The sequence below is a fragment of the Protobothrops mucrosquamatus genome, unplaced genomic scaffold, assembly GCF_001527695.2.
Source record: "Protobothrops mucrosquamatus isolate PMUCROS unplaced genomic scaffold, P.Mucros_1.0 scaffold1025, whole genome shotgun sequence".
NCBI classification, from domain to species: Eukaryota; Metazoa; Chordata; class Lepidosauria; order Squamata; family Viperidae; genus Protobothrops; species Protobothrops mucrosquamatus.
In genome coordinates this window covers 410,943-438,467 of record NW_015387260.1, presented here as the reverse complement: position 1 = coordinate 438,467, position 27,525 = coordinate 410,943, and the positions used below count along the sequence as shown (strand labels likewise).

General features: G+C 39.1%; 1 protein-coding gene across 1 annotated transcript in view; it reads right to left on the bottom strand.

The window, feature by feature from the left end:
- Nucleotides 1–27,525, bottom strand: part of LRP1 (LDL receptor related protein 1) — a 313,597-nt gene that overhangs the window by 210,786 nt on the left and 75,286 nt on the right. The window contains exons 3-4 of the mRNA XM_015819951.1: nucleotides 15,368–15,490; nucleotides 7,602–7,739 (exon numbers count right to left, since the gene is read on the bottom strand). Coding sequence (XP_015675437.1) covers nucleotides 7,602–7,739; nucleotides 15,368–15,490 — 261 coding nt within the window. The remainder of the gene's footprint in view (nucleotides 1–7,601; nucleotides 7,740–15,367; nucleotides 15,491–27,525) is intronic.

Below are 27,525 nucleotides of genomic sequence, written 5' to 3'. Positions count from 1 at the left end.
CAATTTTCTTCCTCAAATTCAATGTCCAGAGCTGAGCATAATATTCTAGTTGTAGTCTGACCAAAGCAGAATAGAAGGAAAGGATGACTTCTCTTCATCTTGTCACTATATTTCTGCTGATATAGTCTAAAAATGAATGTGTTTTTTGCAACCGCATCATAGTGTTGGCTCATGTTTAACTTGTGATCCAATGAAATGCCCACATCTTTTTCATATGAACTGTGTCCTAGTATGGTTCTAGGCTATGCCACCGATTATTCCTATCTATTGTAAAATGTCACATCTTGCTGATTTTTGCCCAGTGTTCCAGTTTGTCAAGATCCTCCTGAATCTTGATGGTCTCCTTTGACATATTTGCTAACATGATCTGCAAATTTGATAATCGTATTTTCTAATCCTTTTTCCAAGTAATTTTAAAATACCTTGAAAGCACAGAGCCTATAATGTAACTTTTAACTCTAGACACCTCTTTTCTAAGTCACTTTCCCAAAGAGATTGCCCAGATTAAGTGACTGCATAGTCCTGAACTGAGGGGGGGGGTAGAGATTCAGGGTGGCCATACCTTACAATCTCTTGGGATGTATATAGAGGACAAGAGATTATAGTCTTAGTTTGACAAGATTTTGTCTATTATGTGTGAGCAAATAAAGAACTGAACTCGATTAGACTTTGCTGTGTTACCTCTGGGGCTTGGGGCTGACATCTGATTAACTAAATTGATCATTCTATTAAAAAAAAAAAGATCAGGTTGATTCAACATGGTTTATTCTTCTGCCAAACAGTACATTCTTTTCTAAATGCTTAGCAACTGATTGTAAGCTTAGCAATGTTCCAGAATTTTACCCTGCATTGGTATTAAGCTGACTGGTCTATAGTTACCCAAGTCTTCTTTATAGGAATTCTGCTCCTTTAAGTCTTTGGCTCTATGCCTGTCTTTCATGATTTCTCAAAAATGGGAAATATTTACACACTCTTTAATTTTGTGTTAATGTATTCTATCTGAAATAATTTGAGAATAGACAAAAATGCTAGAATACATCCTTGCACCTCATAAAAAATCTTTCTCAGTGACCTTCTGAAAATTTAGCAGATTTTTAAGTATTTATTCACTGTTTTTAACTTTGTTGTATGCCACCTACAGTTGCTTTTGGTGAGATGGGCAATTGTAAAAATTAGATAGTCAGATCAATAGAGAAGATTATTTACCTTATCTCGATAAATAAGATTATTTCTTACAAATCTTCACTGCCCGGAGGACATGTTGAAAGCACTGGTCTTTACTTTTTTTTAAAAAAAAAAAATACTATTCTCATCGTGCATTTTTTTTTCAAAGCAGAAAAATGTCAGCAAACAATTCCAAATATGAACTTTTCCTCTTCAGAAGTGAAACCCTGTTAAGTGACATAGAGGGTCACACACTGCTAGTGCTAGACACACTTCTTCTCAACTAATTAGAACTCCAGAGAAGATTTGCAGGGAAGAATCACAATTGTCACTTTAATCATCAGGGTTTAATTCACTGGGCAGAGCTGGATTCCACAGGCCCGCATATCCAGAAAAGGCAGACTTAAAAACACTTCTCAAATGAGTCACTTTGAACCAAATACATCAGCCGAATCCTGGCAGTTTCTCTGCTGAGTCAGCCAGGTTACATAAGGAGGTGCCACCTCAGAAAAATTGCTGGCTCTCATTCAAATCCTAACACAACTCAGTATGGTTAATGTAACATTAATTGATTTCACTTTGTGTAGTTAACCATCAATAAAGATTCGTGACAGAAATCCTACCATCCCATGCTCCACATCCCTTTACAGAGCTAAGTAATAAATGCCCACTTAGCTGACAGTTCCATAAGAAAAAAAATGAAATACCACCAATCTAATGGTCTTTCTGACACACTAGGTTTGTACAGCCAATGCAACTTTCCTGAAGATTACAGCATTGGATTCCAATTCAGCTGATGGGCACTTCAGGTAGTCCTTGACTTGCAATAGTTTGTTTAGTGACCATTCAAAGTTACAACGGCACTGAAAAATGTGGCTTATGACCGTTTTTCACACTTATGACCACTGCAGCATCCCCATGGTCACGTGATCAAAATTCAACTCTTGGCAACTGACTCATATTTATGACGGTTGCAGTGACCCAGGATCATGTGATCCCCTTTTGCGACCTTGTGACAAGCAAAGTCAATGGGGAAGCCGGATTCACTTAACAACCATGCTACTAATTTAGCAACTGCAGCGATTCACTTAACAACCGTGGCATGAAAGTTTGTAAAATGGGACAAAACTCATTTAACAATTGTCCCACTTAGCAATAGAAATTTTGGGCTCAATTATGATCATAAGTTCAGGACTACCTGTATATTATAAATGAATAAGTAAGACTGCCAATTTCTGGAGTATTGTGCTGTATAAAATATAGCGAAACTCTTTGAATTCTGAACTACAGTCTTCATTTACCTCTTGCACTTCCATTCCATCTTTCTTTCTCTGATATTCAGGATCAGATAGGGACCACAAAGCCCCCTGTGGGGATTATGCTTTGGTTATATTCCCCCAAACCCTCCAAAACCTACTGCCAAAAAAGTCATCTTTAATGTAATAAAAGGAGGAGAATATTAAATATATGGGAGGGAGGGGCAATATTAATGGGAGGTTTGTTCTGTTTTAAACCAACTTTGATTTTTGCCGTGGTCAGTTGGCTCTGAATGTGCTGGAAATTATAGGTTCGGTACATCTGAAAGGCACCAAGTTAGTGAAGTTCTCCTGAAAGATTTATTCAAGTCTTTTTATGTGGCTCTTTGATTTTGAACGATGCACTGAAGAGAGCAATATGGTACAATTTATTAAAAATATACATAATAACTGCTTCTATGACTAATACTATGACTAAGGCAATTCTCAGAAAGAAGGGCTACTTGTCTTGTGTCCATAATCCTGAAAAACAATTGTGAATACAGGCAGAATTGGTGTTATTGTCAATCAAACCTCACCCAACATGCAACACTTTGAAAGTGACATGGTAGAGAGGAGTATATACATTTGTCTTCCAATCCTAAAAATAAAGATCTGGTCACCAAATGGTCTCTGGCAACTAACCTATTTTTTATAAAGTCGGAGAAGCAAATATATTTTTTTTTCCATTTTAGAGGAACATACACACTCCTTGTTCTAGTAAGTTTTCAATTCAAAGCAGCCTTCGTTCACAGAATTCTCTCACTTCCTAGCCCTGACTATCCCCAGCCCTATTTCAGTAGCCAGCTCTGGAGAAGAGTTGCTTATGGCTTCAATGGGTACCAGGCTTGCTAAGTGATTAAGGAAGTTTAAAAGATTACAAAATCATCAAAGTCAAAATGTCCTGATTTTATGTACAAACAAAAGCAAAGAGGAGAACGGATAAGGACAGGAATTTGACCTAATAAAAACAAATCAACAATGGTGAACAAGCCCAGGCTTGGTAGCTAAAGCCACAAACAAAACAGTTCTGATTGGGTCTACATTTCATGGGAGAGAGGATTACTCTTTTTAGTTGTCTTAAAACATTTTTTTTAACACGTCCAAGGCATCTTAGAAAGATTAAGAACAGCCATTCATTCAGCCTTATTATCTAGAAGTCTCAAAACAAAAGAAAGGAAAAAGAAATGGGGGTAGCTGGGCTAGGCATCCAAAAATTGAACTAAAGGTCACGTCATGATCCAACTGGGACTTTGGATACCTTTGACAAAGAAAGACAAAGAAGTGTGTGGCCAGTTCAACACTTGCTAGGATTTTCCGTGGGTTGCAGCTATTACCCCTATTAACAGAAGTTACACCTTATAGCCACGGAGGAAAAGCAATGATCTTCCAAATGTTTCAGAATTGCAATTCCCACTAACCCCAGATAGCATAGCCAAAGATGAATAAAGCTGGAAGATTAGTTCAACAATATCTGTAGGGCCAATGATCTCCTCAGTCTTGCCTTTATAATAAATACTTTTAAAAATCACACAGATGGGGGTCTCGGCAGCCTGCTTTCCTAATCACAGCCTCCTCTTTTCACACATATAGAACAGCAGGAGATGTCATTCAATCTACGTTTCTATTTTGCTGGCACAGAAACACAGCAACAAACCAGCCAGCTCTCTTGCTTTTGATGCCGGCCATAGAGGAATAAATGTCCCTTCTTCTATGTCCAGCACAGACTGCTCCTTTCATTCCCTGCCAACCTATCTGATAGAAGGCTAAATGTTTATCTGGCAACGAGGGGCAGCATGGCTACGGAGACTATCGACATCTTAATAGTTCAACAAAATTGATATGAAAATAGCGTCTACAGGATTATTGACACACTATATACCATACTCAGGGATGTAGCTAAGAATGTGTAATTCAGAGAAATAAGTTTGGGGACCAAATACAGGTAGTCCTCGATTTACAACAGTTCATTTAGTGACCATTAGAAGTTACAACGGCACTGGAAAAAAAGTGACTTATGGCCATTTTTCACACCTATTACCGTTGCAGCCTCCCCATGGTCACGTGATTTGGATGCTTGATAACTGGCTCACATTTATGACAGTTGCAATGTCCCGGAGTCACGTGAGCCCCTTTTGTGACCTCCTGGACTTACAACAGTTCATTTAGTGACCGTTCAAAGTTACAAAGGCACTGAAAAAAGTGACTTGTGACCCTTTTACAGACTTACAACCTTTGCATCATCCCCAGAGTCATCTGATCAAAATTCATATGTTTGGCAACTGGTTCATACTTATGACCGTTGCTGTGTCCCAAGGTCATGAGATCCCCTTTTGCGACCTTCTGGCAAGCAAAGTCAATGGGGAAACCAAACTCACTTAACAACTATGTTACTAATTTAAGAACTGCAGCAATTCTCTTAACAAATGTAGCGAGAAAAATCGCGGAATGGGGCAAAACAAATTTCCCACTTACCAACATACATTTTTGAGCTCAATTGTGATTCTAAGTTGAGGACTACCTGTCAGGTGTTCAGGTTGCAGTGCCCTCAATCGCATAGAAGGTTCTGCATCAAGGACAGCCATCCATGAAGACGCCAGTGGTGGCGCCCTGTTACTTCTCCCTCGCGCAAACGAGAGCTGTGTTCTCTCAAGTTCACTTCAGGACAGATGTCTACAGGTGAATAATCTGCTCATGTGACAAGCTCTGAAATGCTCCAACATTCAACTCTGCTGTGAGTGAGTTTTCCAATAGGATTATAGAACAAAGTTATAAAGAAATGAGCCTCTTTGATCTACAACAGTGTGAAACCTCCAGGGAACATTAAAACCTCCCAGGGACAATGTGACTATTTAGCAGCCGGCAAAGAAAATGAAATAAGGTTTTTTGTTTTGAGGTTTTGGGGGGGGGGGTTGTTTTCCTTTTGCGCACTTGTTTCTCCCGAATTGCTCAAGGTGCCAGAGCTGCACCATGCTTAATTTCTACGTTGGCTCACTTGAAAGAGAACTTCACTGAACACCTAACAAGTGTGTACAGAGCTAATCGTACTAATTAATATGCAAAGCAGTCAGCTAACCATCCATTTCTTTCTTCTATCAAGAGCCTATCTCTTATTTAGATTATACTGATAAACCGTAAGCTAATAATTAATCTCTTCCTTAGGGAACATTTACTTTGATTTACTTAGGCTTTTCATGACAGCAGTTTTATTGTTTAGTAAGATTCTCTGTCTTTACTGAACTCTCTTCAAATAGTTTTCCAACCATTTATGCAGGAAGATAGAAGGATGGGCTGAAGTAACGTTTTACAACAACAAAAAAAGTACCTACGTTCTCCAGTATGTGCAATTTTTCTTCTGTTTCTGGCTTGTATTCCCTACTTTCATCTGAATCACTTCGTTTTTCCCTTTAATTTATGCCGTTTTTACATTTTGCTCCCTCTTAATTGCATTTTATAATATTATTTACAGAAGAATGAAATTACGACCCAATCAGGGACATGTATACTATGCATATAAAACATAGTATTATAACCCGTTACAGATGTGTACAGTGCATCTAAAGCATAATAAATATAGTATTTTTGATTAACAATGAGAATTAGCAGGAATCTTGCCTTTTAAACCCACAAAGCAAGAGGGCAGTTTCCTCTCTTTTTCAGAGGAAATGGCAGCAATCTGCAATAATTTCTAAGCTTGTGTCTGAAGGCTAATATTCTGAGCTATTATGCATTTATTAGATGGTTTGTTTTATACTGAGCAAAAATCTATATTAGATACGACAGTAATATGCACCATTCATACAATACTGTTCTGTGTGCTTTTAAGAGTATGACATCATTTTCTCATTTAAAAAAATTTGATGATTCCAGTCTTTCCCCATCTCTTTTCACTGTACAGACATTACTCTACTTACAAACCGATTACGTTCCAAGAGGCTGTTCACAAGCCTGTTCTGTTCACAAGTCCAAACTAGTGTAAAAAAAATCATGTGCAGTAGAGTTCTTACCTTACATAAGTGACAGAATCACAGTAACACCTGATAGTTATGGTGATGTTGTTGGCTCGTCCTTTGAAGTTGATGCAGCACGGTTTTCTACTTTCCTGAAGTGAATTTTGGATAGTGGTCTTCCTCTTTTCCTCATAGAGGACACTGTAGCAGCAAATCGCATGATGGGCTGACATTTTGGGGAAGCACTCAACGTTGGGGTCCTGCATCTTGAACAATGATAGCACTTTCTCCATCGAGCTGAAAGGCTCAAGCATGGTCTGGGACAGTGGTTCTCAACCTTTTTAATGCCGCGACCCCCAACCGGTCGTAAGTCGAGGACTAAACCGGTCGTAAGTCGAGGACTACCCAACCAGTCGTAAGTCGAGGACTTTCCCTGCCCGGGAGCGCCGCACATGCGTGGTTCCGCCCCCTGCGCTGGCCGAGGCGTAGCTGGCAAGCGGCAGAGACAGAGCAGGCCAACCACCAGCTGGCCCAGCCCAAGGGAGGTAAGGCACCCGCCGGAAAAGGGGGGAAAAATGGCGGACAGCCTTGCTTGGCAACCCCTGTGAAATGGTCGATTGACCCCAAATGGGGTCGCGACCCATAGGTTGAGAACCGCTGGTCTGGGATCACTTCAATGGCTCAATCTCTTCTTTCTTTTTTCTTCTTCTTCCTCTCCTTCTTCTTCTTCTTCCTTTTTTTTTTTTTTTTTTGGCTGACTTTCCATGATGTTGAATTAGATAAAGTCGGGAGAAGACGGGAAAGGACTGGCTTCCTGCATGCTGCATGCAGATGTGGCACATTGGAAACTAACTCTTTCCTACCTTCTCTTGACTTCAGAGACCTTCTAAGATGGACTTGCGGACTGGTTTGTTCATATCAGCGAATGTTCACAAAAGTTTATAAGTAGAGTAATATCTATACCTCTTTTGCCTGTATTTAGTTACTATTAATTGTGGTTCCTTGATCACTTGCTATCCTACTAATAGCAAGAATGTCTTTTACTCATCATTCTCTTCTTAACACAACTACAATCATGTCTGTTCTTTTGCTGCAATGTCGCAATGGCAGTTTCAAAACACCTTTTTAACACCAAGAATTTTCAGAATTTTGCTTCCTAATTAGCTGGCATTTACCCGATTGTATAACTTACCTCTACAGTGTGGGCCTTCGTCTGAACCATCTACACAATCACGTTCGCCATTGCAAAGCTTGGTCATGGGAATGCAAAGATCAGTACCCAGGCAGTTGTGCTCATTTGGATGGCACCTTGACACCTTGTTATGTGGACCTGGAAAACAGGAAGAGCCATTGCTATTATGAGGGTCACCAAGGGGCCCAGCACTATAGAAAATCCTAGAAAAAGAAATGGAACTTCATGTGTATGGATGATGTTTAGACACATACTGCATGTTCCTTTATATCTAGAAAGGAGAATGCCCGAGCTCATCATATAATTGTTAAGGAAATGAATGTGGGAATCCAACAGGCACAATGTTAGTCTTCGCTCCAAGACACCTTGATGAAATGTACGTTCAACTGGCTTAGTAAATAGCCAGCTTCTTTGATTCTATTCCTGGTAATATTGGTTTAAAGCAGGGGTCTTTAAACTTGGCCCTTTTATGACTTGTAGACTTCAACTTCCAGAATTTCTCAGCCAGCGTTTGAAGACTCCCTGGTTTAAAGCATATATTTGAGAACTCTTTTTCAGTCGTAAAATTAATTTTGAATTCACCTGGGAAATTTTCAAGTAGTTTGGACTGCAAATGGTTTAGACTGAAACCATGCTGACGTACGGTAGCTGCAGTCCAAAATATCTGGAGGGCACAAAGCTACCTACTGCTGACCCAGATCCTTTTTCCACAAGGCTATGAAACCTCAGACTGTGTTTCCAAGGGAAACATACTAAGCGAATTAGTTTGAGCAATTCTATATTAAAGATTAATTAAGCCAAATTCTTTTATGGCTCAGGTTAGGATCCTTGGTGGGTACTGATCCATCAGTCAAAGTAAACTGCCATGTAGAATAGTCCTTCCATCAGCCACTTAATCATTACTGGCATGAAGAACCTTAACAAACTACTTTAGTTATTTTAAAAGCTAATAAATGAACTAATTAATTTCATGTGACAGGTTTGTGGTACACCCCAAAGGGTTGCATTAGTCAGGAATTGTTAACATTATAAAAACCACTTTAAAAGTTGCTGTTCTTTTGCTCATAAATATATAGCCTCTCTAATTGAGTTGGCTACAATCCAGAAATAAATACAATTGAAAAAAGGTCTAAACTGAGAGTCTAAAGAGCTAAGCAGGGGTGACATTTTAAGGATTAAAAAAAAAACATTATAGAGTCCATAAAAAAAAAAGAGTCACCTTTATTTTAACTTGATATCACAGAATGTTTCTGCTAAAAACATCAGGATTGCTACTATTATGCGATTATTATTAATATTAAATGGCAACTGTTATTGTTATTGCTGCTAGTGATTTTTCTAACTGTATCAGCAATGGAAACCAGGATTATGGACAACTGACCTTGGGCCAGTCAGTGTTTCTCTCAGTCAATGGCAACTGCAAACCACTTCTGAAAAACCTTGCCAGGAAAACTGCAGGGACTTGAAATTGGACATGATTGGATGACTACCTATATCTAAATTCAGAATCTTTACAAACCTCCTAACATAGGCCACTCTGTACTAATGCTTATAATTCTAATACCCACCAGCATCAATAAAGGCCACATTAACTGAGATTTAAAATAAAAGTTGCTTAGCATCTTCTTTTTCTTTTTAATAGAGTAAATAATTCTTCTTGTGCTTTAGCTTTGCAACCTTTGCAGCCAAATACCCTACCTGCTCCTCTCAGTCGGTTACGTTTGTACAAACAGGAACATTTCAAACTGAATTTTTAAAAAATGTTACAAGTGTAATGTGGTACATATTAAACTAAGTATTGAACCTGTATCTTTATCATGTAGATTTTTAATTTAGCGAAATTGTAGGAAATTAAAGACTAAGCCTAGTGTAAATCACCATAAGGTTGTTACAGGTAACATCTTCATTCTCCAGACAATTTTGTTTGATAATATACCCCCCTCTGTTTGCAAAAAGAGAAACTCCATTACTGCCCCCCAAAATCTCTCTTTTTTAAAGTCTTTACTAGATAGAAAAACTTCCATAGCTAAGTATCTCAGCATAGTTTAACCTCACCCAACCCTGTACAATAATGCTAAGCCATCATCCTTAATGAAAAAGCTGCTCTACAATGGGCAAGAGATAGCCAAGCTGGTCTCTTCCAATAGTCAAGGATAGCAAGAGTTGTAATCCAAAACATCTGGAGGACACCAGGTTGCCTGTTACACATCTACACTATGCCTAACTGCTTCAACTACCATCTTTCCAGATGTGTTCAAATTGTGTCAGTCCCTTTCATCAAGGACTTTTGCTTGGCCCAGAGCAATCAAACATATAATGCAGGCATGTCAAACTCGCGACGTCACATGACGTTGCACGACGTATCGTGACTTTTTCCCCATTGCCGACAACGAGATGGGCGCGGTTTTTGGCATGATGCATCCGGCCCGTGGGCCAGCAGTTTGACATGCCTGATATAATGCAATTCTGAGTCCCCTGTTTACTCATAATCTTGAAACATTTCAGAATCCTGTAATAGGATGTTGTAAGAGACAACATTCCAAAGGAAAGGAACTGAGGAGAGACAAAAGCATGCAAACCCAGGCACTTATTGTTAAAAGGCATCTTCTGATCCCCTGCTGAAATGACAAGGAGAGGGACAGCAAAAGAAGCTGGTCTATCAGAAGATCTGTTCAAACAATCCTGCTTTCCTTCTCATCCTCAGCTGCAGCCTCTCCAAATGATTGCCTTTAGATGACAGTAAAGCTACCTGATCTCTGGCTGATCAATGGTTGATGCCTGCGTTAATAAATATTTATGCTTTGGCTAGAAAGCGCAGAGGAAAGCCTCTGTAGGTATTGACCCCAAATTTGTCAGCAGTCCAAAACCTTAATTAATAATTAGTGTCTGCATTTAAATTAATAGGTGCTTTCTAAAATCTGTGGGAACAATCAAGAAGAGGCTAAATTAGCAATAATGAGTTCATCCCAACCAGGGACTCCATTGTTTGGAATATGCTTGAGATTTCCTCGTGTTTGCATGCAAATGTTTGTCAGCTTGACTTCATCTAACCAACTTGGATATTAACAATGACACCTCCAGCTTTCCTCTCCTATTTCCTTTATCTCCAAATCCTGTCTGGGGTAACTCTTGCCTGTCACTGCGATCAGAGGACTGAGAAGTTCTCCATCTTCTGTAGCTGTTTAACCAGTCCTTTCTCACGCCACTATGGCACCGCGTTGACGCCCCCTTATCTTTTTAGGGTTAGAAGGCTTTCTCTTGAAATCCCCCCCTCAATTAATTTATAGTGCTGGGGATAACAGCTCACTTTCTAATATCAATATTAGCAATATCAATGATGTTGGCACATGAGATAAGCTTCATAAATCAGGGTCCCTCTTTTTTCATACTTCACAACAATAGTTCTGTGCTGACCGAAATAAAATGCATTCACTTATTGTTTTTTTTTAATATTGGGTTTTACTTAGTTTATTAACATCATCTCTTCCTCACCCCAGAAATCTAAGTTGTTTTAGAATGGAATCCAACACATTTAGACATCATCAAATTGGGAAAAACATATCTGTGTGCTATACTAAGCACAGAATCATGCTAAGTAAAATATACAATCCACATTTTTTTTTCAAAAAAACTAAACTGCAGTTAGCAAGTCAACCAAACTGCCTTAATATATTATTTTGTTCATGGAACAAGTTTTGGTGAAGGGCAAGGAAAATGGAATATAATAATTTGAGTTAAGAACTTCAACAAGGCACCAATTCCCCCTTAATAGACAGCATATTCTGCGGTTATTTTAACTGTCCACAGAATTGAAACTTTTTTTTTCTTTTTTAAAAATTTTATATTTGACAAAGTGTTAATTATTATTGCAGTCACCTCTTGGTAAGCGCTCCAGTGAGCAATCTATTGACACAGAATTGTATAGCATTTGCTACTAAAACTCATAAATTGCATTTGTTAATTTTGCAACCAGAAAATAGTAAAAAAAAATTATTATAGCTGCTTTGATCTTCGACAAGTTCTTCCATTAGACATCAAATAACAATATGGGAAAACTGACAATATTTGAATATTTGAATTGATGCAATTCTCAAATTTAGAGGCAAACTGAGATCAGCTGGGATTTGTCACTGTCTTACTACAATCACAGTGTCTCATTCCAGAGGCACATCTATACAAAAGACACTTAACATCTGGCCTCTGTCAAATATTTTGCAATGACTGTCTATTTCAAAATATTGCCCTGGAGAATATTGGCAGACATCCCAGAGGCCAAATCCGCTTTCTTGTTATAATCAGGAATTAATTGCAATGGACCTGGCAGCTAAAAACAAGGATCCAGTTGAGTCAGTCCAAAAGCTCATTTAACCCAAGATCCTGCTTCTCACAGAAGCCACCTAGATGTTTTTTTGGTAAGCTGCTCAAGCAGAACATGGTTGCAACAGCACCTTCCCATTCCCTTACTTCAGACGTAACATCAAGAGCCTATCCTTCTGAACCTGACAATCCCAAATGCCATCATGACTCAGGCATTGATATTTTTCTCTGCTATGGGTCTGCATCATCTCCTTTTAAGGCTAAGTTGGGGGTCACCCCTTCCCATCTTGCTGGAACAAATTCCAATCCTTTGCTATCTACTGTGGAAAATAGTGCTCCGTTTTATCTGCCCTGAATCTCGCTCCATTCGGTTTACTGGATAACCTTAGGCCGAGGATAAAATTATAAAGTGGAAATAATCCTTCATCCTACAAAATTTCTCTATAACATGCATCATTTTATGCATACTTTGTATCTTCCTTTTTCCTTTTTTCTAATGCTAAAAAGCCTGACATGCAATTCTTCATGGGAAGTTACTTCAGCCCCTAAAATCATTTTAGTTCCTTTTTTACTATGTCTATTCCAGCTCTTCAGTATTCTTTTCCAAGTAACAGTCAGTACTATTTATAATGTGATTGTAACACATATTTCTATAAAGGTGGCTTTGTTTTTAATTTATTTCCCAATTATTCATTAAAAATCCATGGATTTTTCTTCAGTAATACTTTTCTCTTATATCCCTGATAATTTTAATGGTGGTTTCTATTAGTTATAGAAACTTATTGGCCATAGCTATTAAACTATCCAGACTATCATTTCCTGAACAGTCCCTAGAACTTTCTGAAAAATGATCTAGTGATGTGACTATTTGTAATTTTATAAAAAGATTGGAATTTTGTTTCTTGACACTACTTTTTATGCCCAAGACAATTTTTGAAAATGTCAGTTATATTTGTGCCACATTTTCTGTGACAGATATAAAGAACTCATTCAGCATCTCTTCAATCACTTAGGATATTTTTAACAGTCCTCCACAGTCAACTCTTGTGAAATGGTTTGTTTCATACACACACACACACACACACAAAGACACACATTTTGTATTGCCTCTTTTTTCCCTATTCTATTTATTCAGCTTGTAAAAATAACTATAATGGCTACAAATACATCTCAGTAACAATATCAAAGCATCCACTAAAACATATTAGAATAGAATAGAGCTGGAAGAGACCTTGGAGGTCTTCTAGTCCAGCCCCCTGCTCAAGCAGGAGAATCTATACCATTTCTGACAAGTGACTGTCTAGTCTCTTCTTAAAAACCTCCAGCGATGGAGCACCCACGGTTTCTGGAGGCAAGCTGTTCCACTGGTTAATTGTCCTCACTGTCAGGAACTTTCTCCTTAATTCCAGGTTGCTTCTCTCTTTGATCAGTTTCCAACCATTGTTTCTTGTCCTGCCCTCTGGTGCTTTGGAGAATAGTTTGATACCCTCTTCTTTGTGGCAGCCCCCCTTAAATACTGGAGTAATGCTATCATGTCGCCCCTGTTTCTTCTTTTCTTTAGACTAGCCAAGTCCTTCAGACATTCTTCATATGTTTTAGTCTCTAGGCCTTTGATCATTTTAGTTGCTAAGTCTCAACATCTTTTTTGTAGTATGGTGACCAAAATTGTTTGCAGTATTCCAGGTGTGGTCTTACTAGGGTTTTATAAAGCGATACTAATACTTCACGTGATCTTGAGTCTATGTCTCTGTTTATACAACCCAGGATTGTATTAGCTTTTTTGGTTGCTGCTGCACACTGCTGGCTCATAATCAAGTGATTATCCACTAAGACTCCAAGGTCCCTCTCACAGTTACTGTTTTTGAGCCAGGTCTCGCCTAATCTGTACTTATACCTTTGGTTTTTCCTGCCTAAATGTAAAACTTTTGCTTTTCTCCACATTAAAACTCATGTTGTTGGATAGGGCCCATTGTTCATATTTGTCAAGATCTTTTTGGATCCTGAGCTTGTCTTCTGGGGTGTTGGCTATTCCTGCCAGTTTAGTGTCAGCTGCAAATTTGATGAGTTCCCCTTCTATTCCCTCATCTATTAAATTATATTAAATTAAACAAATCGAAAGCATCCACTAAAACATATTAAACCTAAACATCAAATCAAAAAACCCTTCCAAGAAAGCTTGAAATGTCCCCTTTTCCATGATTTGTATGTATGCAAATACAGAGAAAGATCTTTTAAAAAAAATAAATAAAGAAGAGTTTATAAGAGAAAAAGCCTTTCCTCTTGTATCCAGAAATTCCATCTGGGGACATACCATCAACTATTCTAACTTGAATTTTTATTGTTGAAAACCATTCCTTTTTTTTTCCCTCTCCCTGGAAGATTTCTCTATGACTTCATCCCACACTCCTAAGTCCCAGCCCAACCTATCTCACAAGTTTGTTGTGGGCAAATATTGAGGAGTCATATGTCCACTATCTTAAGATCACGGAGGAAAGGTGAGACATAAATCTTAATGAATTAACTAACAGTCCCAAAGCTCACACAAAGCAGGGGAACCAGTGGATTTAAATTCTTGGTTTAATTATGAGGGTTAAAAGCTAGGTAGAAGGGAACTTATTTGAGTCAGCATCTCTTCCTTTTATTTTCAACTATTCCTGAATTTCCCACTATCTATGGAAATGCCTGCTGGCTATTCTAAATAGCTCTCATTGGCAATTCTCACAAATCAAAGCAATATTAAGGCTCTTCCTCTGCCAAGGGACCCTTTCTAACATTTATAAAGAAGTCCAAACTTCCTTTTAACATGTCCTAATAATGCTTCTGGAGCAGCAGGGAAGGCATTTTGACCATCCATACACCCATACTCATTTTGGGAAAGGAATATAGCTCAGTGACTGAGCACATACTTTACAGGCAGAGAGCCCAAGGTTCAGACTCCAGCAACTTCACTTAAGAGAATTAATACTCCATATGATGTAAAATTCCCTGCATGACAAAATTTTCTACTCAGCAGATTAGTAATCAGACAATTTTTAAAGACTCTTCAATTAGGAACACTATCAACCTAAGACGTCCGTGGTTTCTACAGGAGGAAGCCAAAAAAGGAGAAGAAGAAAGAGAAGGGAAACTCATCAGAAAAGTGGAAGTGGGGAAAGGCTTTCTCAGAGCCAATTTTGCATAAAAACCCAATGAGGAACAGTTGCCCATAAATAAAACATGCACAGAAACGTGAATAATAAATGATATTTTCCAAACTGGAGAAGTGGGAGAATTCTTACAAAACTTCTGCGTGTGCTGTTTTGTTTCTCAATGTCCCCAAAACAGTGAGAAGTGTGCCATGCATTTTGCACCCTCAGAAAAAAAGTGAATGGAAAGAAATCCAGGTCGCCGAATCAAAATAGTTGTAAAAATAATTACTAGGGAAAAGAAGAGGAAGTAAAGATACCTACATATATCTGGTGATTCGTCAGAGCCATCTGGACAGTCCTTCTCTCCATCACATCTCCAGCCCTTGGATATACATGTGATCTGATCTTTACAGGCAAACTGTTTGGGGCTACATGTCTTCGGTGCTGGAGAAAAGAAAGGCAAGAAAAAAAGAAAGCATACAAAATTAAGATTCTTCTGTAAAACATGGAGGTCCCTTCCAGCCTTATGATTCTATGTTCTGTGTCCCTGACAAAATTTTCAAAAGGCTGGCTATTTAAAAAGCAACCAATTTTTGACAGTGCCATTGGGCTCATGCATATTTATGATACTTCAGGAACGAGGACACTTAAAAATGAAAGGTATTCATCAGAGCAAAGCAGGAGCAAAAATATAGAACAGATTTTAAACATCATTTAATTTGAATAAACCTCTCAGGAATTTACAGTTCAGACACGAAAGGCTTAAACAAAGACAAACCAGGAACCGTAATTTTAAATTATAAATAGTGTTTGCACTGGGAAAACTGTAAGAATCTCAAATCTGACTTTTACAAAAACTACCATGGCCATTCCTTCAGTTCTACCTTTTGCTTAAATTTATATAGCCAGCATCTCAACAACTTACAGGGGAGGGGATCCTACCGTAGTAAAATTACATCTAAATAAAGAGTTAACAAACGGAACATCCAAACAGAACATGAACCAATTCTATTCATTGAGAAGTCAGACTCATTCTGGAAAATGGTAACAACTGAGCTCCTCCCAAAGAGCATATATATCAGCTCTTCGAAGTAGACCAGGGGTCTTCAAACTTGGCCCTTTTATGACTTGTGGACTTCAATTCCCAGAATTCCTCAGCCAGCGTGCCTGGATGAGGAATTCTGGGAGTTGAAGTCCACAAGTTATAAAAGGGCCAAGGTTCGAAGACCCCTGAAGTAGACCATGTCAGGAAGCAGGCCTCACAAGGCAGAGCTCTACCTTATTAATATAGTCTACAACAAAATCATTCTGAAAACCTGATAACATTGCCCCTTCCCTCCCTCTTGTACTGACGATCAAGATGGGCAACTCTGAGTTTTTCCCTTAGGCTTTCCTATTTTCTCGGGCTAAGCTCAAGTTTTACTAGCCGTCTTCATATATATTTTATCCAAGGTCATCGGTGTGTGCTCCTCTCCACTTGGTAGTTAATTACTTCACTACTGGGTTATTACCAACGGATTATTGCTCCTCATTGGGTTGGCTGATGGTAACTCTGCCACTTCCATTGCTATTACAGATTAAGATAATAATTTATTTCTAAAGCATTTTGCTCTATTACCATGGTTATATGTTGATCTACTACAATGAATATTTTCATTGTTTGGTCTTGCTATATATCATTTTGACAGATTGAGCATTATAATAATTAAACAAATCAATGACTCATTCATTCCATACTTGCTGTCAGAAGTACTACAAGGATTGAGATTGATGAATTAAGAGGCCCAGGCAACACAGCAGTTAGAAAAGATGGTACCTTTCAAAAACTCAACACTGTTGTATAGTTGGTTTTCTAAAGACATGCATGCCTTTCTAGCAGTCTCTTTTTCTCATTCTTTAAGCTGCTACACAGATAGTCCTCGATTTACGATCACAATTGAGCCCAGAATTTATGTTGCTAAGTGAGACATTTGTTAAGTGAGTTTTGCCCCATTTTATGACTTTTCTTGTCACATTTGTTAAGTGAATCACTGCAGTTGTTAACTTAGTAACCTGGTTGTTAAGTGAATCTGGCTTCCTCATTGACTTTGCTTGTCAGAAGGTCGCAAAAGGTGATCACATGACCCCCGGGACACGGCAACCGTCATAAATATGAACCAATTGCCAAACATCTAAAGGTAAAATCATGTGACCATGGTTGTAAGCATGAAAAATGGTCATAGGTCACTTTTTTCAGTGCCACTGTAACTTTGAACAGTCACTAAATGAACTGCCGTAAGTCCAGGACTATTTGTATTTCATAACAATTCCCATCTCAAGAAAACACCAGCAGGAATAGACCCCAGCTTGGAGGGCCAGCAACAGATCTAGAATTACATAGCTTCTTTCAAATAGATGCTTAGCTGCTGAGCTTCATGACCAAATTCCCATGTTTGTGCACGCACTGGCTTCTTTGATTACATACGATAAGGCAACAAGCCCAAGGCGAACTGAAAAAGGAAATGTGTGATAAGGGACAAGGAAACTAGATAGAAAGAATGTGAAGTTGGAGTTATAAATGGGGGGGAAAGAGAGAGAGAGAGAGGTGTGTGTGTCAGCTAATGCAGAGGTCCCCAACCCCCGGAACTGGTCCATGGTCCACCAGGAACTGGCCAGGCAATTGAGTAAAGCCCCATCTGTACATGCACAGGATCCAGGCAACATGTGAAGCCACTTCCCTCCCAGTCTGCGGAAAAACTGCCCTCCACAGAACCAGTCCCTGGCGCCCAAAAGGTTGGGGGCTGCTGAGCCAATAGACAGCATGTGTACATGGACAGATGCACCGCCTACAAATGTGATAAAGACTATCAAGGAATAGTGATTATTTCAATTAAAAATAATTCCTTCTTTCCCTCTGGATTATTCTTAAGAGACAAAACAAGGGGAAAAGTTGCATGACGCGGTGATGCTCTTACAAGAGCAAGGAAAGCAGTGTGGGATAAACTCTGGCCTTGTTCCCTGCCAGCCAGCGTAAGGTTCCTAAGAGATAACCTCTGACGCGAATCAGCCCTGAATGGGGGAAAAGAGTGCTTGCCTGCTTTTGCTGCAAGCAAGCTTCTGATGCAATTATTTCTGCATGGAGCAGTTGCTCCCTGCAAACAAAGCATACGCTTGGCTAAAGGATGTCTTTCAGAAAGCTGTCCAATCCCCTCAAACTGTCTGCCCTTTGAAAGAGAAAAATTCTTTCCAAATGAAAAGGTAAAAACAGCACTCGAGCATTAAGAATGTGTTTTCACATAATTCTGCTTCATTCAATGCTAAATACCAATAAATAATGTTAGGAGGAAGTTCTCAAAGAAAGCCATCCTGATAAAGATAACGATTGGAAGGAAGCTGAAGGCCACTGATTCTTTATCCCAGAGAAATGTTTGAGAGCCAGGGGTGATGTTTAGCCAGAGAATGAGGAGTTAGATTCTTACACACATAGCTACTTCTGTGTAAAACACTTCTTCCTGCTAGTCCAGGCAGAGCAGGAAAGAAAGCTAATAACACATTTAACAATTGAGTTTTTCAGGCATCTAGTTTGTCCAGGCAGAGTCTGTCCGATGCGTTTTTGGACCTAGGGTTCAGCTCTAATTATACTGAAACTACGGGAACTGAAGGACCTAATTAATAATTTACATTGATTTCCTTATAATATAACGAAGCCTGCAATATTGTGATTTATGGATCCAAATGTATCCCACATTTTTATGTGTCCATACACCTATTTAATTCTTAAGATCTCTGGGTATTACAGGTAGTCCTTGACTTACCACAGTTCATTTAGTGACCATTCAAAGTTACAATGGCGCTGAAAAAAGTGACTTATGATCTCACGGCCACTGCAGCATCCCGGTGGTCGTGTGATCAAAATTCAGAAGCTTGGCAACTGACTTATATTTATGACAATTGTAGCATCCAGGGCTCATGTGGTCATCTTTTGAGACCTTCTGACAAGCAAAGTCAATGGGAAAGCCAGATTCACTTCACAACCATGTTACTAACTTAACAACTTGCAGTGACTCTTTTAATAACTGTGGCAAGAAAGCTTGCAAAATGGGGCAAAACCCGTTTAACAAATGTCTCACTTAGCAACACAAATTTTGGGGTCAATTATGTTCGTAAGTCGAGGACTACCTGTACTTCAATCCTATTTGAAGCAGATGTATGATCAATGAGATTAGGCATGCATTTGATGCCTTTCTATCATATTAACAATTATTACAGAGTGTGGTTATATCAGGAAGAGGGAAAAAAATCCTCCTTAAGTACTTTTACCATTCATACTTTTACCATTCACACTTAAGGAGAAATAACTTGCTCTTCAGTTTTTTGAGTAAACCAACCAAAACCAAAGATATTGTTAATTATAATTACATTTTTTTCTGGTGCTATTACATTAAAAAAAACAAATGTATTCCTTGGGGACTTCAATTTTAGTTCAATTATATTATTCAGGGCAGATTCTTGAATTTGTGATAATCAAAGTAATGAGAAAGTTCAATTTTATTGGAAGCTTTACTGGAGTCATGGTTGGAGAATCCTGCTATTACTGGAATTGTTGTGAATCCTCAGATATCTTTGCTGAAATATTCAGTTTTAAAAAGCACATTGCTGCATCATTCAGAACTAGTTACTGCCTACTTTCAACACACCCCTGGCATGGAGGGGATCTTAAGGCATCCAGGGTTAATGTCCTTTTCCTTACTCGCACATATAATAGTACTTCTGTCACTATGCATTACTTCAAGGAGTCAGCTCCTCTTCCTCATATACCTGTTACTTGCAAGCAGATAAATGTCTATAAACATATGGTATCAATGTAAAAATGTGACAAAGTTTCAAGTTTGAAACGATTTCAATCTTGGGGACGACGTTTCAAGCCTGCGTTAGTACCAGCTCCAAACGTTAATACAGCTGTTCTGAAACTGTATTTCAAACTCAAGCGGGGCACTACAAATTTGCGAACAATTCAGATCTGATAGGTTTGTACACTACTGATAAATATTCTTTTCAAAAATAAAAAAAATTGTTTGCTTTGTTTCTGCCATGGTACAGTCCAGATTCTTTGACAGATTGATTGGTGGGATAGGAGATGTAAAAGTTGAGAACACCTGAAATAGAACATTCATGTTTGAACAAAGGACCAAATGCTAAGAGAGAAATAGTAGTTGACATCATATGTTCCTGGAGGATTGCAGCTAATTATTGACTGGTAAATGACCTAGACAGGCCTTGACTTGATCCAGCAAGCCACCAATAAACCTCAGGAAATTCACAATGTTCCTCTGTTACCCCTCTTCAGTATCTAATCCATCAGAAGTGCCCTTGTATTCAGCTGAACATCAAATGCTCTAATGTTCGCAGAGAAAACTGCATCTCTTGTCTCCAGTCTCCAGTGCTTAAATGAGAGCAAAGATTCAAGGGGTATATAGTATAGGCAGCCAGAGGTCTGCTGCAGAAAACATAAGATTTTTTTTTAGGATATTTGTGGTCCTGCTTGTTAACCAAGCCATTAATTCTCACTCTGTCTCTTGCGCCATTTGAGTCAATTTGTCAGGAAAGATTCCTAAATGGTACAGTTGCTATCTGCTAATTGCTGCCCATCTTCTATACCTCTGAGCTTTGCCAAATCACATGCGTACAAAATAAATTGCCATCAAAACCTCAAAGTCAATACCATTAACCCTAAGGAGCTCTGACACTATGGAGCAATAAGATTGAAAAAGTATCACGGCATCCAAAGAATGAATGGATTAGGAAAAAGGGTGGCAGGGGTTGTGTGTGTGTTTTTTTGTAAGAATTGCACATTGCTGCAATCCTGAATCTAAAAGCACCAGGAATGAAATTGACAGATTCAATCATTCAAAGCACTGTTGGAAGAAAGATTCCCCCAAGCAGGCTTAGATATATTAAAAGAAATATATCACATCAAAGCCAAGGTAGAAACAATCCCCAGTCTTTTTAGTGGGACTCCTTTCCAACGGAGAAGCACTATCTCAGTCTATCAGTGTTACAGATTCCCACAATTTCCAAGCCCTTGCTTGTTGTCAGAATTATATCTTCCTTTTCATACAGGAACACAAGGGAGAGAGTACAGAGCTGTCCCTCTTCCAGTTTTTCCACACAATAATTTACCCTGTGGGATAGGCTGGGCTGAGGGACCGTGACTGGCTCAAAGACACCCTGATACAAGTCTATAGCTGAGAGTAAGTAGACTTGAATTAACTTCTAGTTCGGCGTCTTAATCACAAAAGCAGCAGCTGAATCAAGATACAGATGGCCAGCAGCATTGCGAAATACATTTTCTGAAATCCTTATGCAAACAATTCTTAAAGAGATAATGCAAGGAGTCTGTAGAAGAATGGAGGTTTTGAACCAATGCCTACAGCACACCCAGTAGCTGCAGATCTGTTCAAGAAAGTCACAGCACTCCCAAAGCTTGAGTTTGTTCTGCTGTTATAACAGAGATGGTTTAACAAGACTATCCTATTGCTGACCCCTGGGACCTGCCATTCAGACACAAAAGGCATTTCGTTCCCCACCACCGGCCTTCTCTTTTCTCCTTAACATAAATCTTACTCTGACAACCTTGTCAAAAGGCTTCTGGAGAATCCCAACCCTTGCCCTGGATTTACAGAGTCTGTCACGGAAGAGATATATCCTCGAAGGTCTCCAAAGCCAAGACCTCCTGCCAAATAACAACATGGGGACTGAAGGTCTTCTGTTTCTAAAAAATAAATAAATAGAAGAGCTTCTTTGCTTTCCATATCTTTCAGGACTCATGTGTATGTTCCTAAAACTACTGTTTCCACATGCATCTGTTCCCAGATTGTCTATTCAGGTTGCACATCAACCTACTTTTTGATCCTTTTCCAAAGGGAGATACAAGGCACTGAACTTAGCATTGTCTTCTTGCTGAAAAGTATATGGTCTTCCAGAAAGTAAGTTTTAATTATTTGAGAGACAAACTCTGAACAAAGTTCAAACATCCTTATTGCCTGTTATCAACACACAAAGCTTCCATCACAATACTTCCTCCAGTCTCTTCACTACCCACAAACTGTAAATCTCTTCTAGCAAATACACATCTAGAAAAAATACTAGCCTATTCGAGGAGAAGAGACAGGAGGAGGAAAGTATCTGTAATAAATAAGCTGGTCCTAGATTAAATAAATAACTGTTCTCCAAAAAAAACTATACTACCAGCCTTGTGAGTGGGTCTTGCAGGAAACAAAAGCTACTACACTGCGGAGGACTGGATTATATAGTGACATGTCTCATTTCCTCAACACAAGAGTGTCCTGACCCATCTTAAAGGAAATATAGCTTTCACTAAAAAATAATAATAATAAGATTGTAGACCTGGATTCCTAGAAAGTAGCAAGATTATTTCGAAGAACCACACTATTATGCTAATGAATGAAGGCTTAAGGGCCAGTTTAATGATCTGTCTGCTTTCATTCTGTGGAGGACTGAAACATATGCAGGGCTAGAAGCAGGAAAAACAGTTATAAATAATAATGACATTACCCTGCTAGCAGAAACATGCTAAAAAGAAAAAACAGACCTCAAGGGGATATCCAGTCAATCCCTGATCAGCATTCTTAAGCAGTTACAGTATTAAGAAGGTTGTATCATATTATTTTCCTCAAAGACATACACTGTTCCTCGAAAAACATTTAATAAGTGGCCACAGGATTCATCTTCAAGTAATTAACATGAGATGTTTCGTATCAGAGGATTCAATTTGTACCCAGCAAAGCAGCTTGCATACAGTATAACATGCTTGCATTAGTATCTGAAAAGGAGAAGGTCAGTACCCTGAGACCCAATCCAGGCGTAGAATATAGGCCCTCCCAAACTGGAGCTCCTACCCTTGAATACTACACCAGATATTCACTAAATATAAAGCAAACTGCTCACTTGAGGATGAAGAGCAGAAACAGAAGCTCCAAGTATTTGTATCAAGCCTGGCCTCTATTACTAGACTATGTCCAGCAATGGGGATGGTTCTAATATATTTGCTACCTTGTGATGGCTCAAAGAATTGCTATGGCTCAGAGAGGGGAAGACAAATATAATATAAAAAGGAAATTCAAAGTAGATAGCTTTTACATTTGATGTAATTGCCTTCCAACTCCATCATTTACAAGAAATGCAAATAGAAAGCAAGACCTGACAGTCTTGATTTTCTCCCAAGGTTTATGCCTCTCTTTTAATTTTTTTTTAGCAGCTACATGTACTCTTATATATATTCGCATATTATCTTTTCTTCTACCTAGCTTTTGTAAATATACATACTTCTGAACATTTGCCAATGTCTTCCGTAGATTCAGGGAGAGGAGAGGAAAACGGTTCATCAACTAATCACATGTCGTCATGCAAGAACAGCCACACAATGGTTAAGTGGCAGTGTGTGCAAGTTTATGTAAACACCACTGAGTTGTTTCCATTTTATGCTGCTAAAAGGTGTCTGGAGGACACAGTGGAAAAGAGGATGATAGACTAGAGCCACATGGAGCACATGGAGCACTGACCATGGAGCACTGACCACATGGAGCAGAGTGGTGGGCTTTTTATACCTTCTGGGGTTCCAACCTTCCTGAATGGATTATTGAATTTGCATTTCTAAAAGCCGACCTCTGCCTAGGGGCTGGGGCTGATTTCTGGGAGCTGGTTTCTGTGGGTTTTTTTAAGATCTTCTCCATTATTTCTTTGGAGAAATATAGTCTGCCTTTTTAATATTTCCCAAAATATTTCTTTCTCTGGATTCTTCCCACAAAGGGAAGCATCACAAAGCATACTGGGGTTCTCAAATGCTTAAAATAATGGCATCTGCCAGAAGATTCTGGGTGCCAAATAAGGCTTTCTCTGGAGGTTCCTATGCCTTCAGAAACAATTCTGCTGGGGCCACCACTGACAAGCTTTCAAAGCAGTTGTGCCCAGCTTCTGAGGGACACCGAAGCTTTAATGTTAGGGAGGCATGCTTTCTTTTGCCAAGGTGTCCCCTTTCAAAACACTTGCATGGACCTAGAAATTATTTCGCAAACATCATAGCCATTTGAAATTCAATTCAAAATAAAATCTACTGAATGCAAACTAAAGTCATTCTTATGGGTGAAAAATGCCTAGGTATTGTGGTTTTTCAACATCTTGGCCAATTGGAAATATTTCTGTGTATTTCTATATTTCAGAAGGAAGAGGTTACCTAGATACAAAAGTCGGATAATAAAATTTACACTAGCTCATAGGCATTTGAAACCTATTTCTCAGAGCATCGTCTCCAGATATGTTCAAAGATTCAACCAAATATACCTTTATAGTTTGTTTGTTTTTAAACTTACATAATTCATTTTCAAAATGTAGCAAGAAAGCATTCACAGAATAAATATGATACCATGCCTAAGATACTAAGATGTTAAAGAGGGATGTGTCTTTTAACAGTCTAGTCCAGGATGAATGAATGGAGATTTTGGCTCTTTAACGTTTTAAAAAAAGTTTAGTAAAAGCAGAATGCAGCTCCAGCATTCTTCTGTAGAGAATGAGCAGCGCTTGCACTTTGAAAAAAAGGAAGAAAGAGCCCTTCATGCTGGTCATAAAGTCCAGTTCAAATCAGTAGGGTACAGCTGCAAGGCCTTCCATTTTCAAACGTTCCTTCTTTAGTATTTGGGAAGTTCGGGCGCCAATTTGCTAAAAATAAAAAGCAAGCAGCTCTTCCGGTAGAAAAGAACGAAAGAATCTCCCTCTTTCTTAACCTTACATTCTCCTCTCAATTAAACTGTTGAATATGATCTGGGTTTTTTTTTCTTCTTCAGTTCAGATATACAGAAACGAGGATTAATTCCAACTTTTTAAAAAAGCTTCTCTAAATTAAGCCCAGCAGTTTTCGACTTGGCTTTCCCTTTTTGTACATACAGAAACATTCCTAAAAGTGAAAAGGAAAGCTAAATAACCTTTTTTCTTTTGATTTATTAAATTAATATCCACCCTTTCCTCCAGCAGTACAAAACAGTGTATATGGCACTCCCGTCTTCCATTTTCTCTCATAACAACAACTGCATGAGGCACACTGGTTTGAGAAAGAGTGACTTGACCAAGTCAGTCACTGAGTTGTCATGGCTAAGGACAGGCCGGAATCCAGATCTTCCCAGTTTTAATCTAACATACCCACTATATAATTGGGTTGGATAATTATTCCCATCACAGCCCAGTGCAGGTAATCCTCAACCTACAACAGTTCATTTAGTGACCTTTCAAAGGCACAACAGCAGTGAAAAGTGACTTGTGACCATTTTTCACCCTTATGACCAATGCAGTATCCCCACAGTCACATGATCAAAATTCAGACGTTTGGCAACTGATTCATATTTATGACGGTTGCAGTAGTGTCCCGGAGTCATGTGATTACTCTTTTGTGACCTTCTGACAAGCAAAGTCAATGGGGAAGTCAGATTCACTCAACAACTTCGTTACTAATTTTAACAATTGTGGTGATTTACTTAACAACTATATAAAGAAAGGCCGTAAAATGGGGCAAAACTCACTTCACAAATGTCTCACTCAACAACAGAAATTTTGGGCTCAGTTTTAATCGTTAAGTCATGGCTGCTACCGGTACACCAGACAGCAGCCTTAATACTTAGACTTCCCATAATATATTCAACCATCAGAGAAAAGAGAGATGTGTGTGTATATAAGTAAACCACCCATTGGTCTGGCCTCAGATCACAAATTTCTCACTACTTTTTTTCTTAAGTATGTTCCTTAAACACAGCTAGTGAGATCACCCCCAAATTCAATCCAAATATGAATTTTCAGCCACAACTGTCTAAAACTGCAGTCTCTAACAAGACCCAATTGTGCCTCCCCATGAAATGTGTTTGACTCATTTCAAAGCATCTCCTGTGGAGGTTTGGATATTGTGGCCCCTATGATCTGGCCAAAAAGCCAACTGTCTGAGACCTCTTGGCCATAATTCTTGAGGAGATGCTAACAAACCAAACCACAAAAACACAACAGGATGTTTGTTTCACCTTGGCAGATGGGCCTGAATGGGTGGCACTGGAAAAGCAATGGCCTGTGTCTTTGATTTAACAAGCTCAGAGTCAGTTTGGACAACACAGTAGCCAGTTTTACTCAAGTAAATAATTGCTCAGAGTCCTGGTTTATTGAACAGACTCATATAAGATTAGTTCTCCTCTTTCCTGTTTGGAAAAATACATGCTTGGACACATAAATTGTACATTATACAATGTCTGTTTTCCTCCCTCTGCCATGTCAACAATTTGTTTTGGGGTTTTTTTTGTTTTTTTTTTGTAAAAACTGTATCAACCAAGTTAAGTGGGAAGTTAGGAGAGAAAGGCGGTAGGCTAACCCTCCATTTTGCAGGGTTTCAGTTCAAGCAAACCTACCTAATGGTCTTTCATTCAAGGGCAGAAAAGATACAAGATTTTCTCTGGATATCTTGCATACCCGGCTAAAAGAAAAAGGTAGCTTGGAAAGAGTATGCTTAAGATAAATATCATAAGGAGGGAAAACAAGATTATTTCTTCATTCTATCACTTGGGTCACTGAAGATTTCATTCTTATCAAAAATCAAACACAGAAGACAATATACAGTCAGAGCTTTGGATTTTCTTGTTGACAGTCAAGAATTGCAATCTCACACCAGATTACTCTGTTTACAAAAATGGACTAGTCTCTCACATGCCAGCATTTGATATATGTGAACTGGTATAGAAAGTTAGAATATATATCCCACATTCTTGGTCGTTGGTTAGACTTGATCACACAATAGCCTGCTTGCCTGCCTGCCTGCCTGCCTGCCTGCCCATCATTTTAGCAATAGCAATAAGTCTTATATGCCAGGGGTCCCCAACCTGTGGGCCTTGGTCCACTACTGGTCCATGGCCTGTTGGCAACAGGAATGCCCCCCCCCATTTTCAGGCGCTAGTGGCCCCATTTGCACATGCGTGCGGGCACTAGCGGCGCTGCAAGCATCATGCAGGTGCTAGCAGCCCCATTTGCGCATGGGAGCAGGCGCTAGTGCCAAGAGCATCACACGGGCACTAGCGGCCTCATTTCCTCATGCGTGTGGGTGCTAGCACCACTGTGAGCATCACGCGGGAGCGGTGACTCCATTTGCACATGTGCACGCTCATGCATAAGCATAAATTTGCCCGCTCCTCCCTTTCCCTCCAGGCCACCAACCCGGAAAAGTTGGGGACCTCTGTTATCTGCCATTTCACAGTGCATTAAGCCCTCTTTAAGCAGTTTACAGAATCAGCATATTATCAATCTGAGTCCTCATTTTACCAACCTCGGTAAATCTGGCTCCTCATTTTACCCACCTTGGAAGGATAGAAGGCTGAGTCAACCTGAGTCGGTGAGAATTGAACTGCTGGCAGTCGGCAGAATTAGCCTGCAAGACTGCATTTTAACCACTACTCCACCAC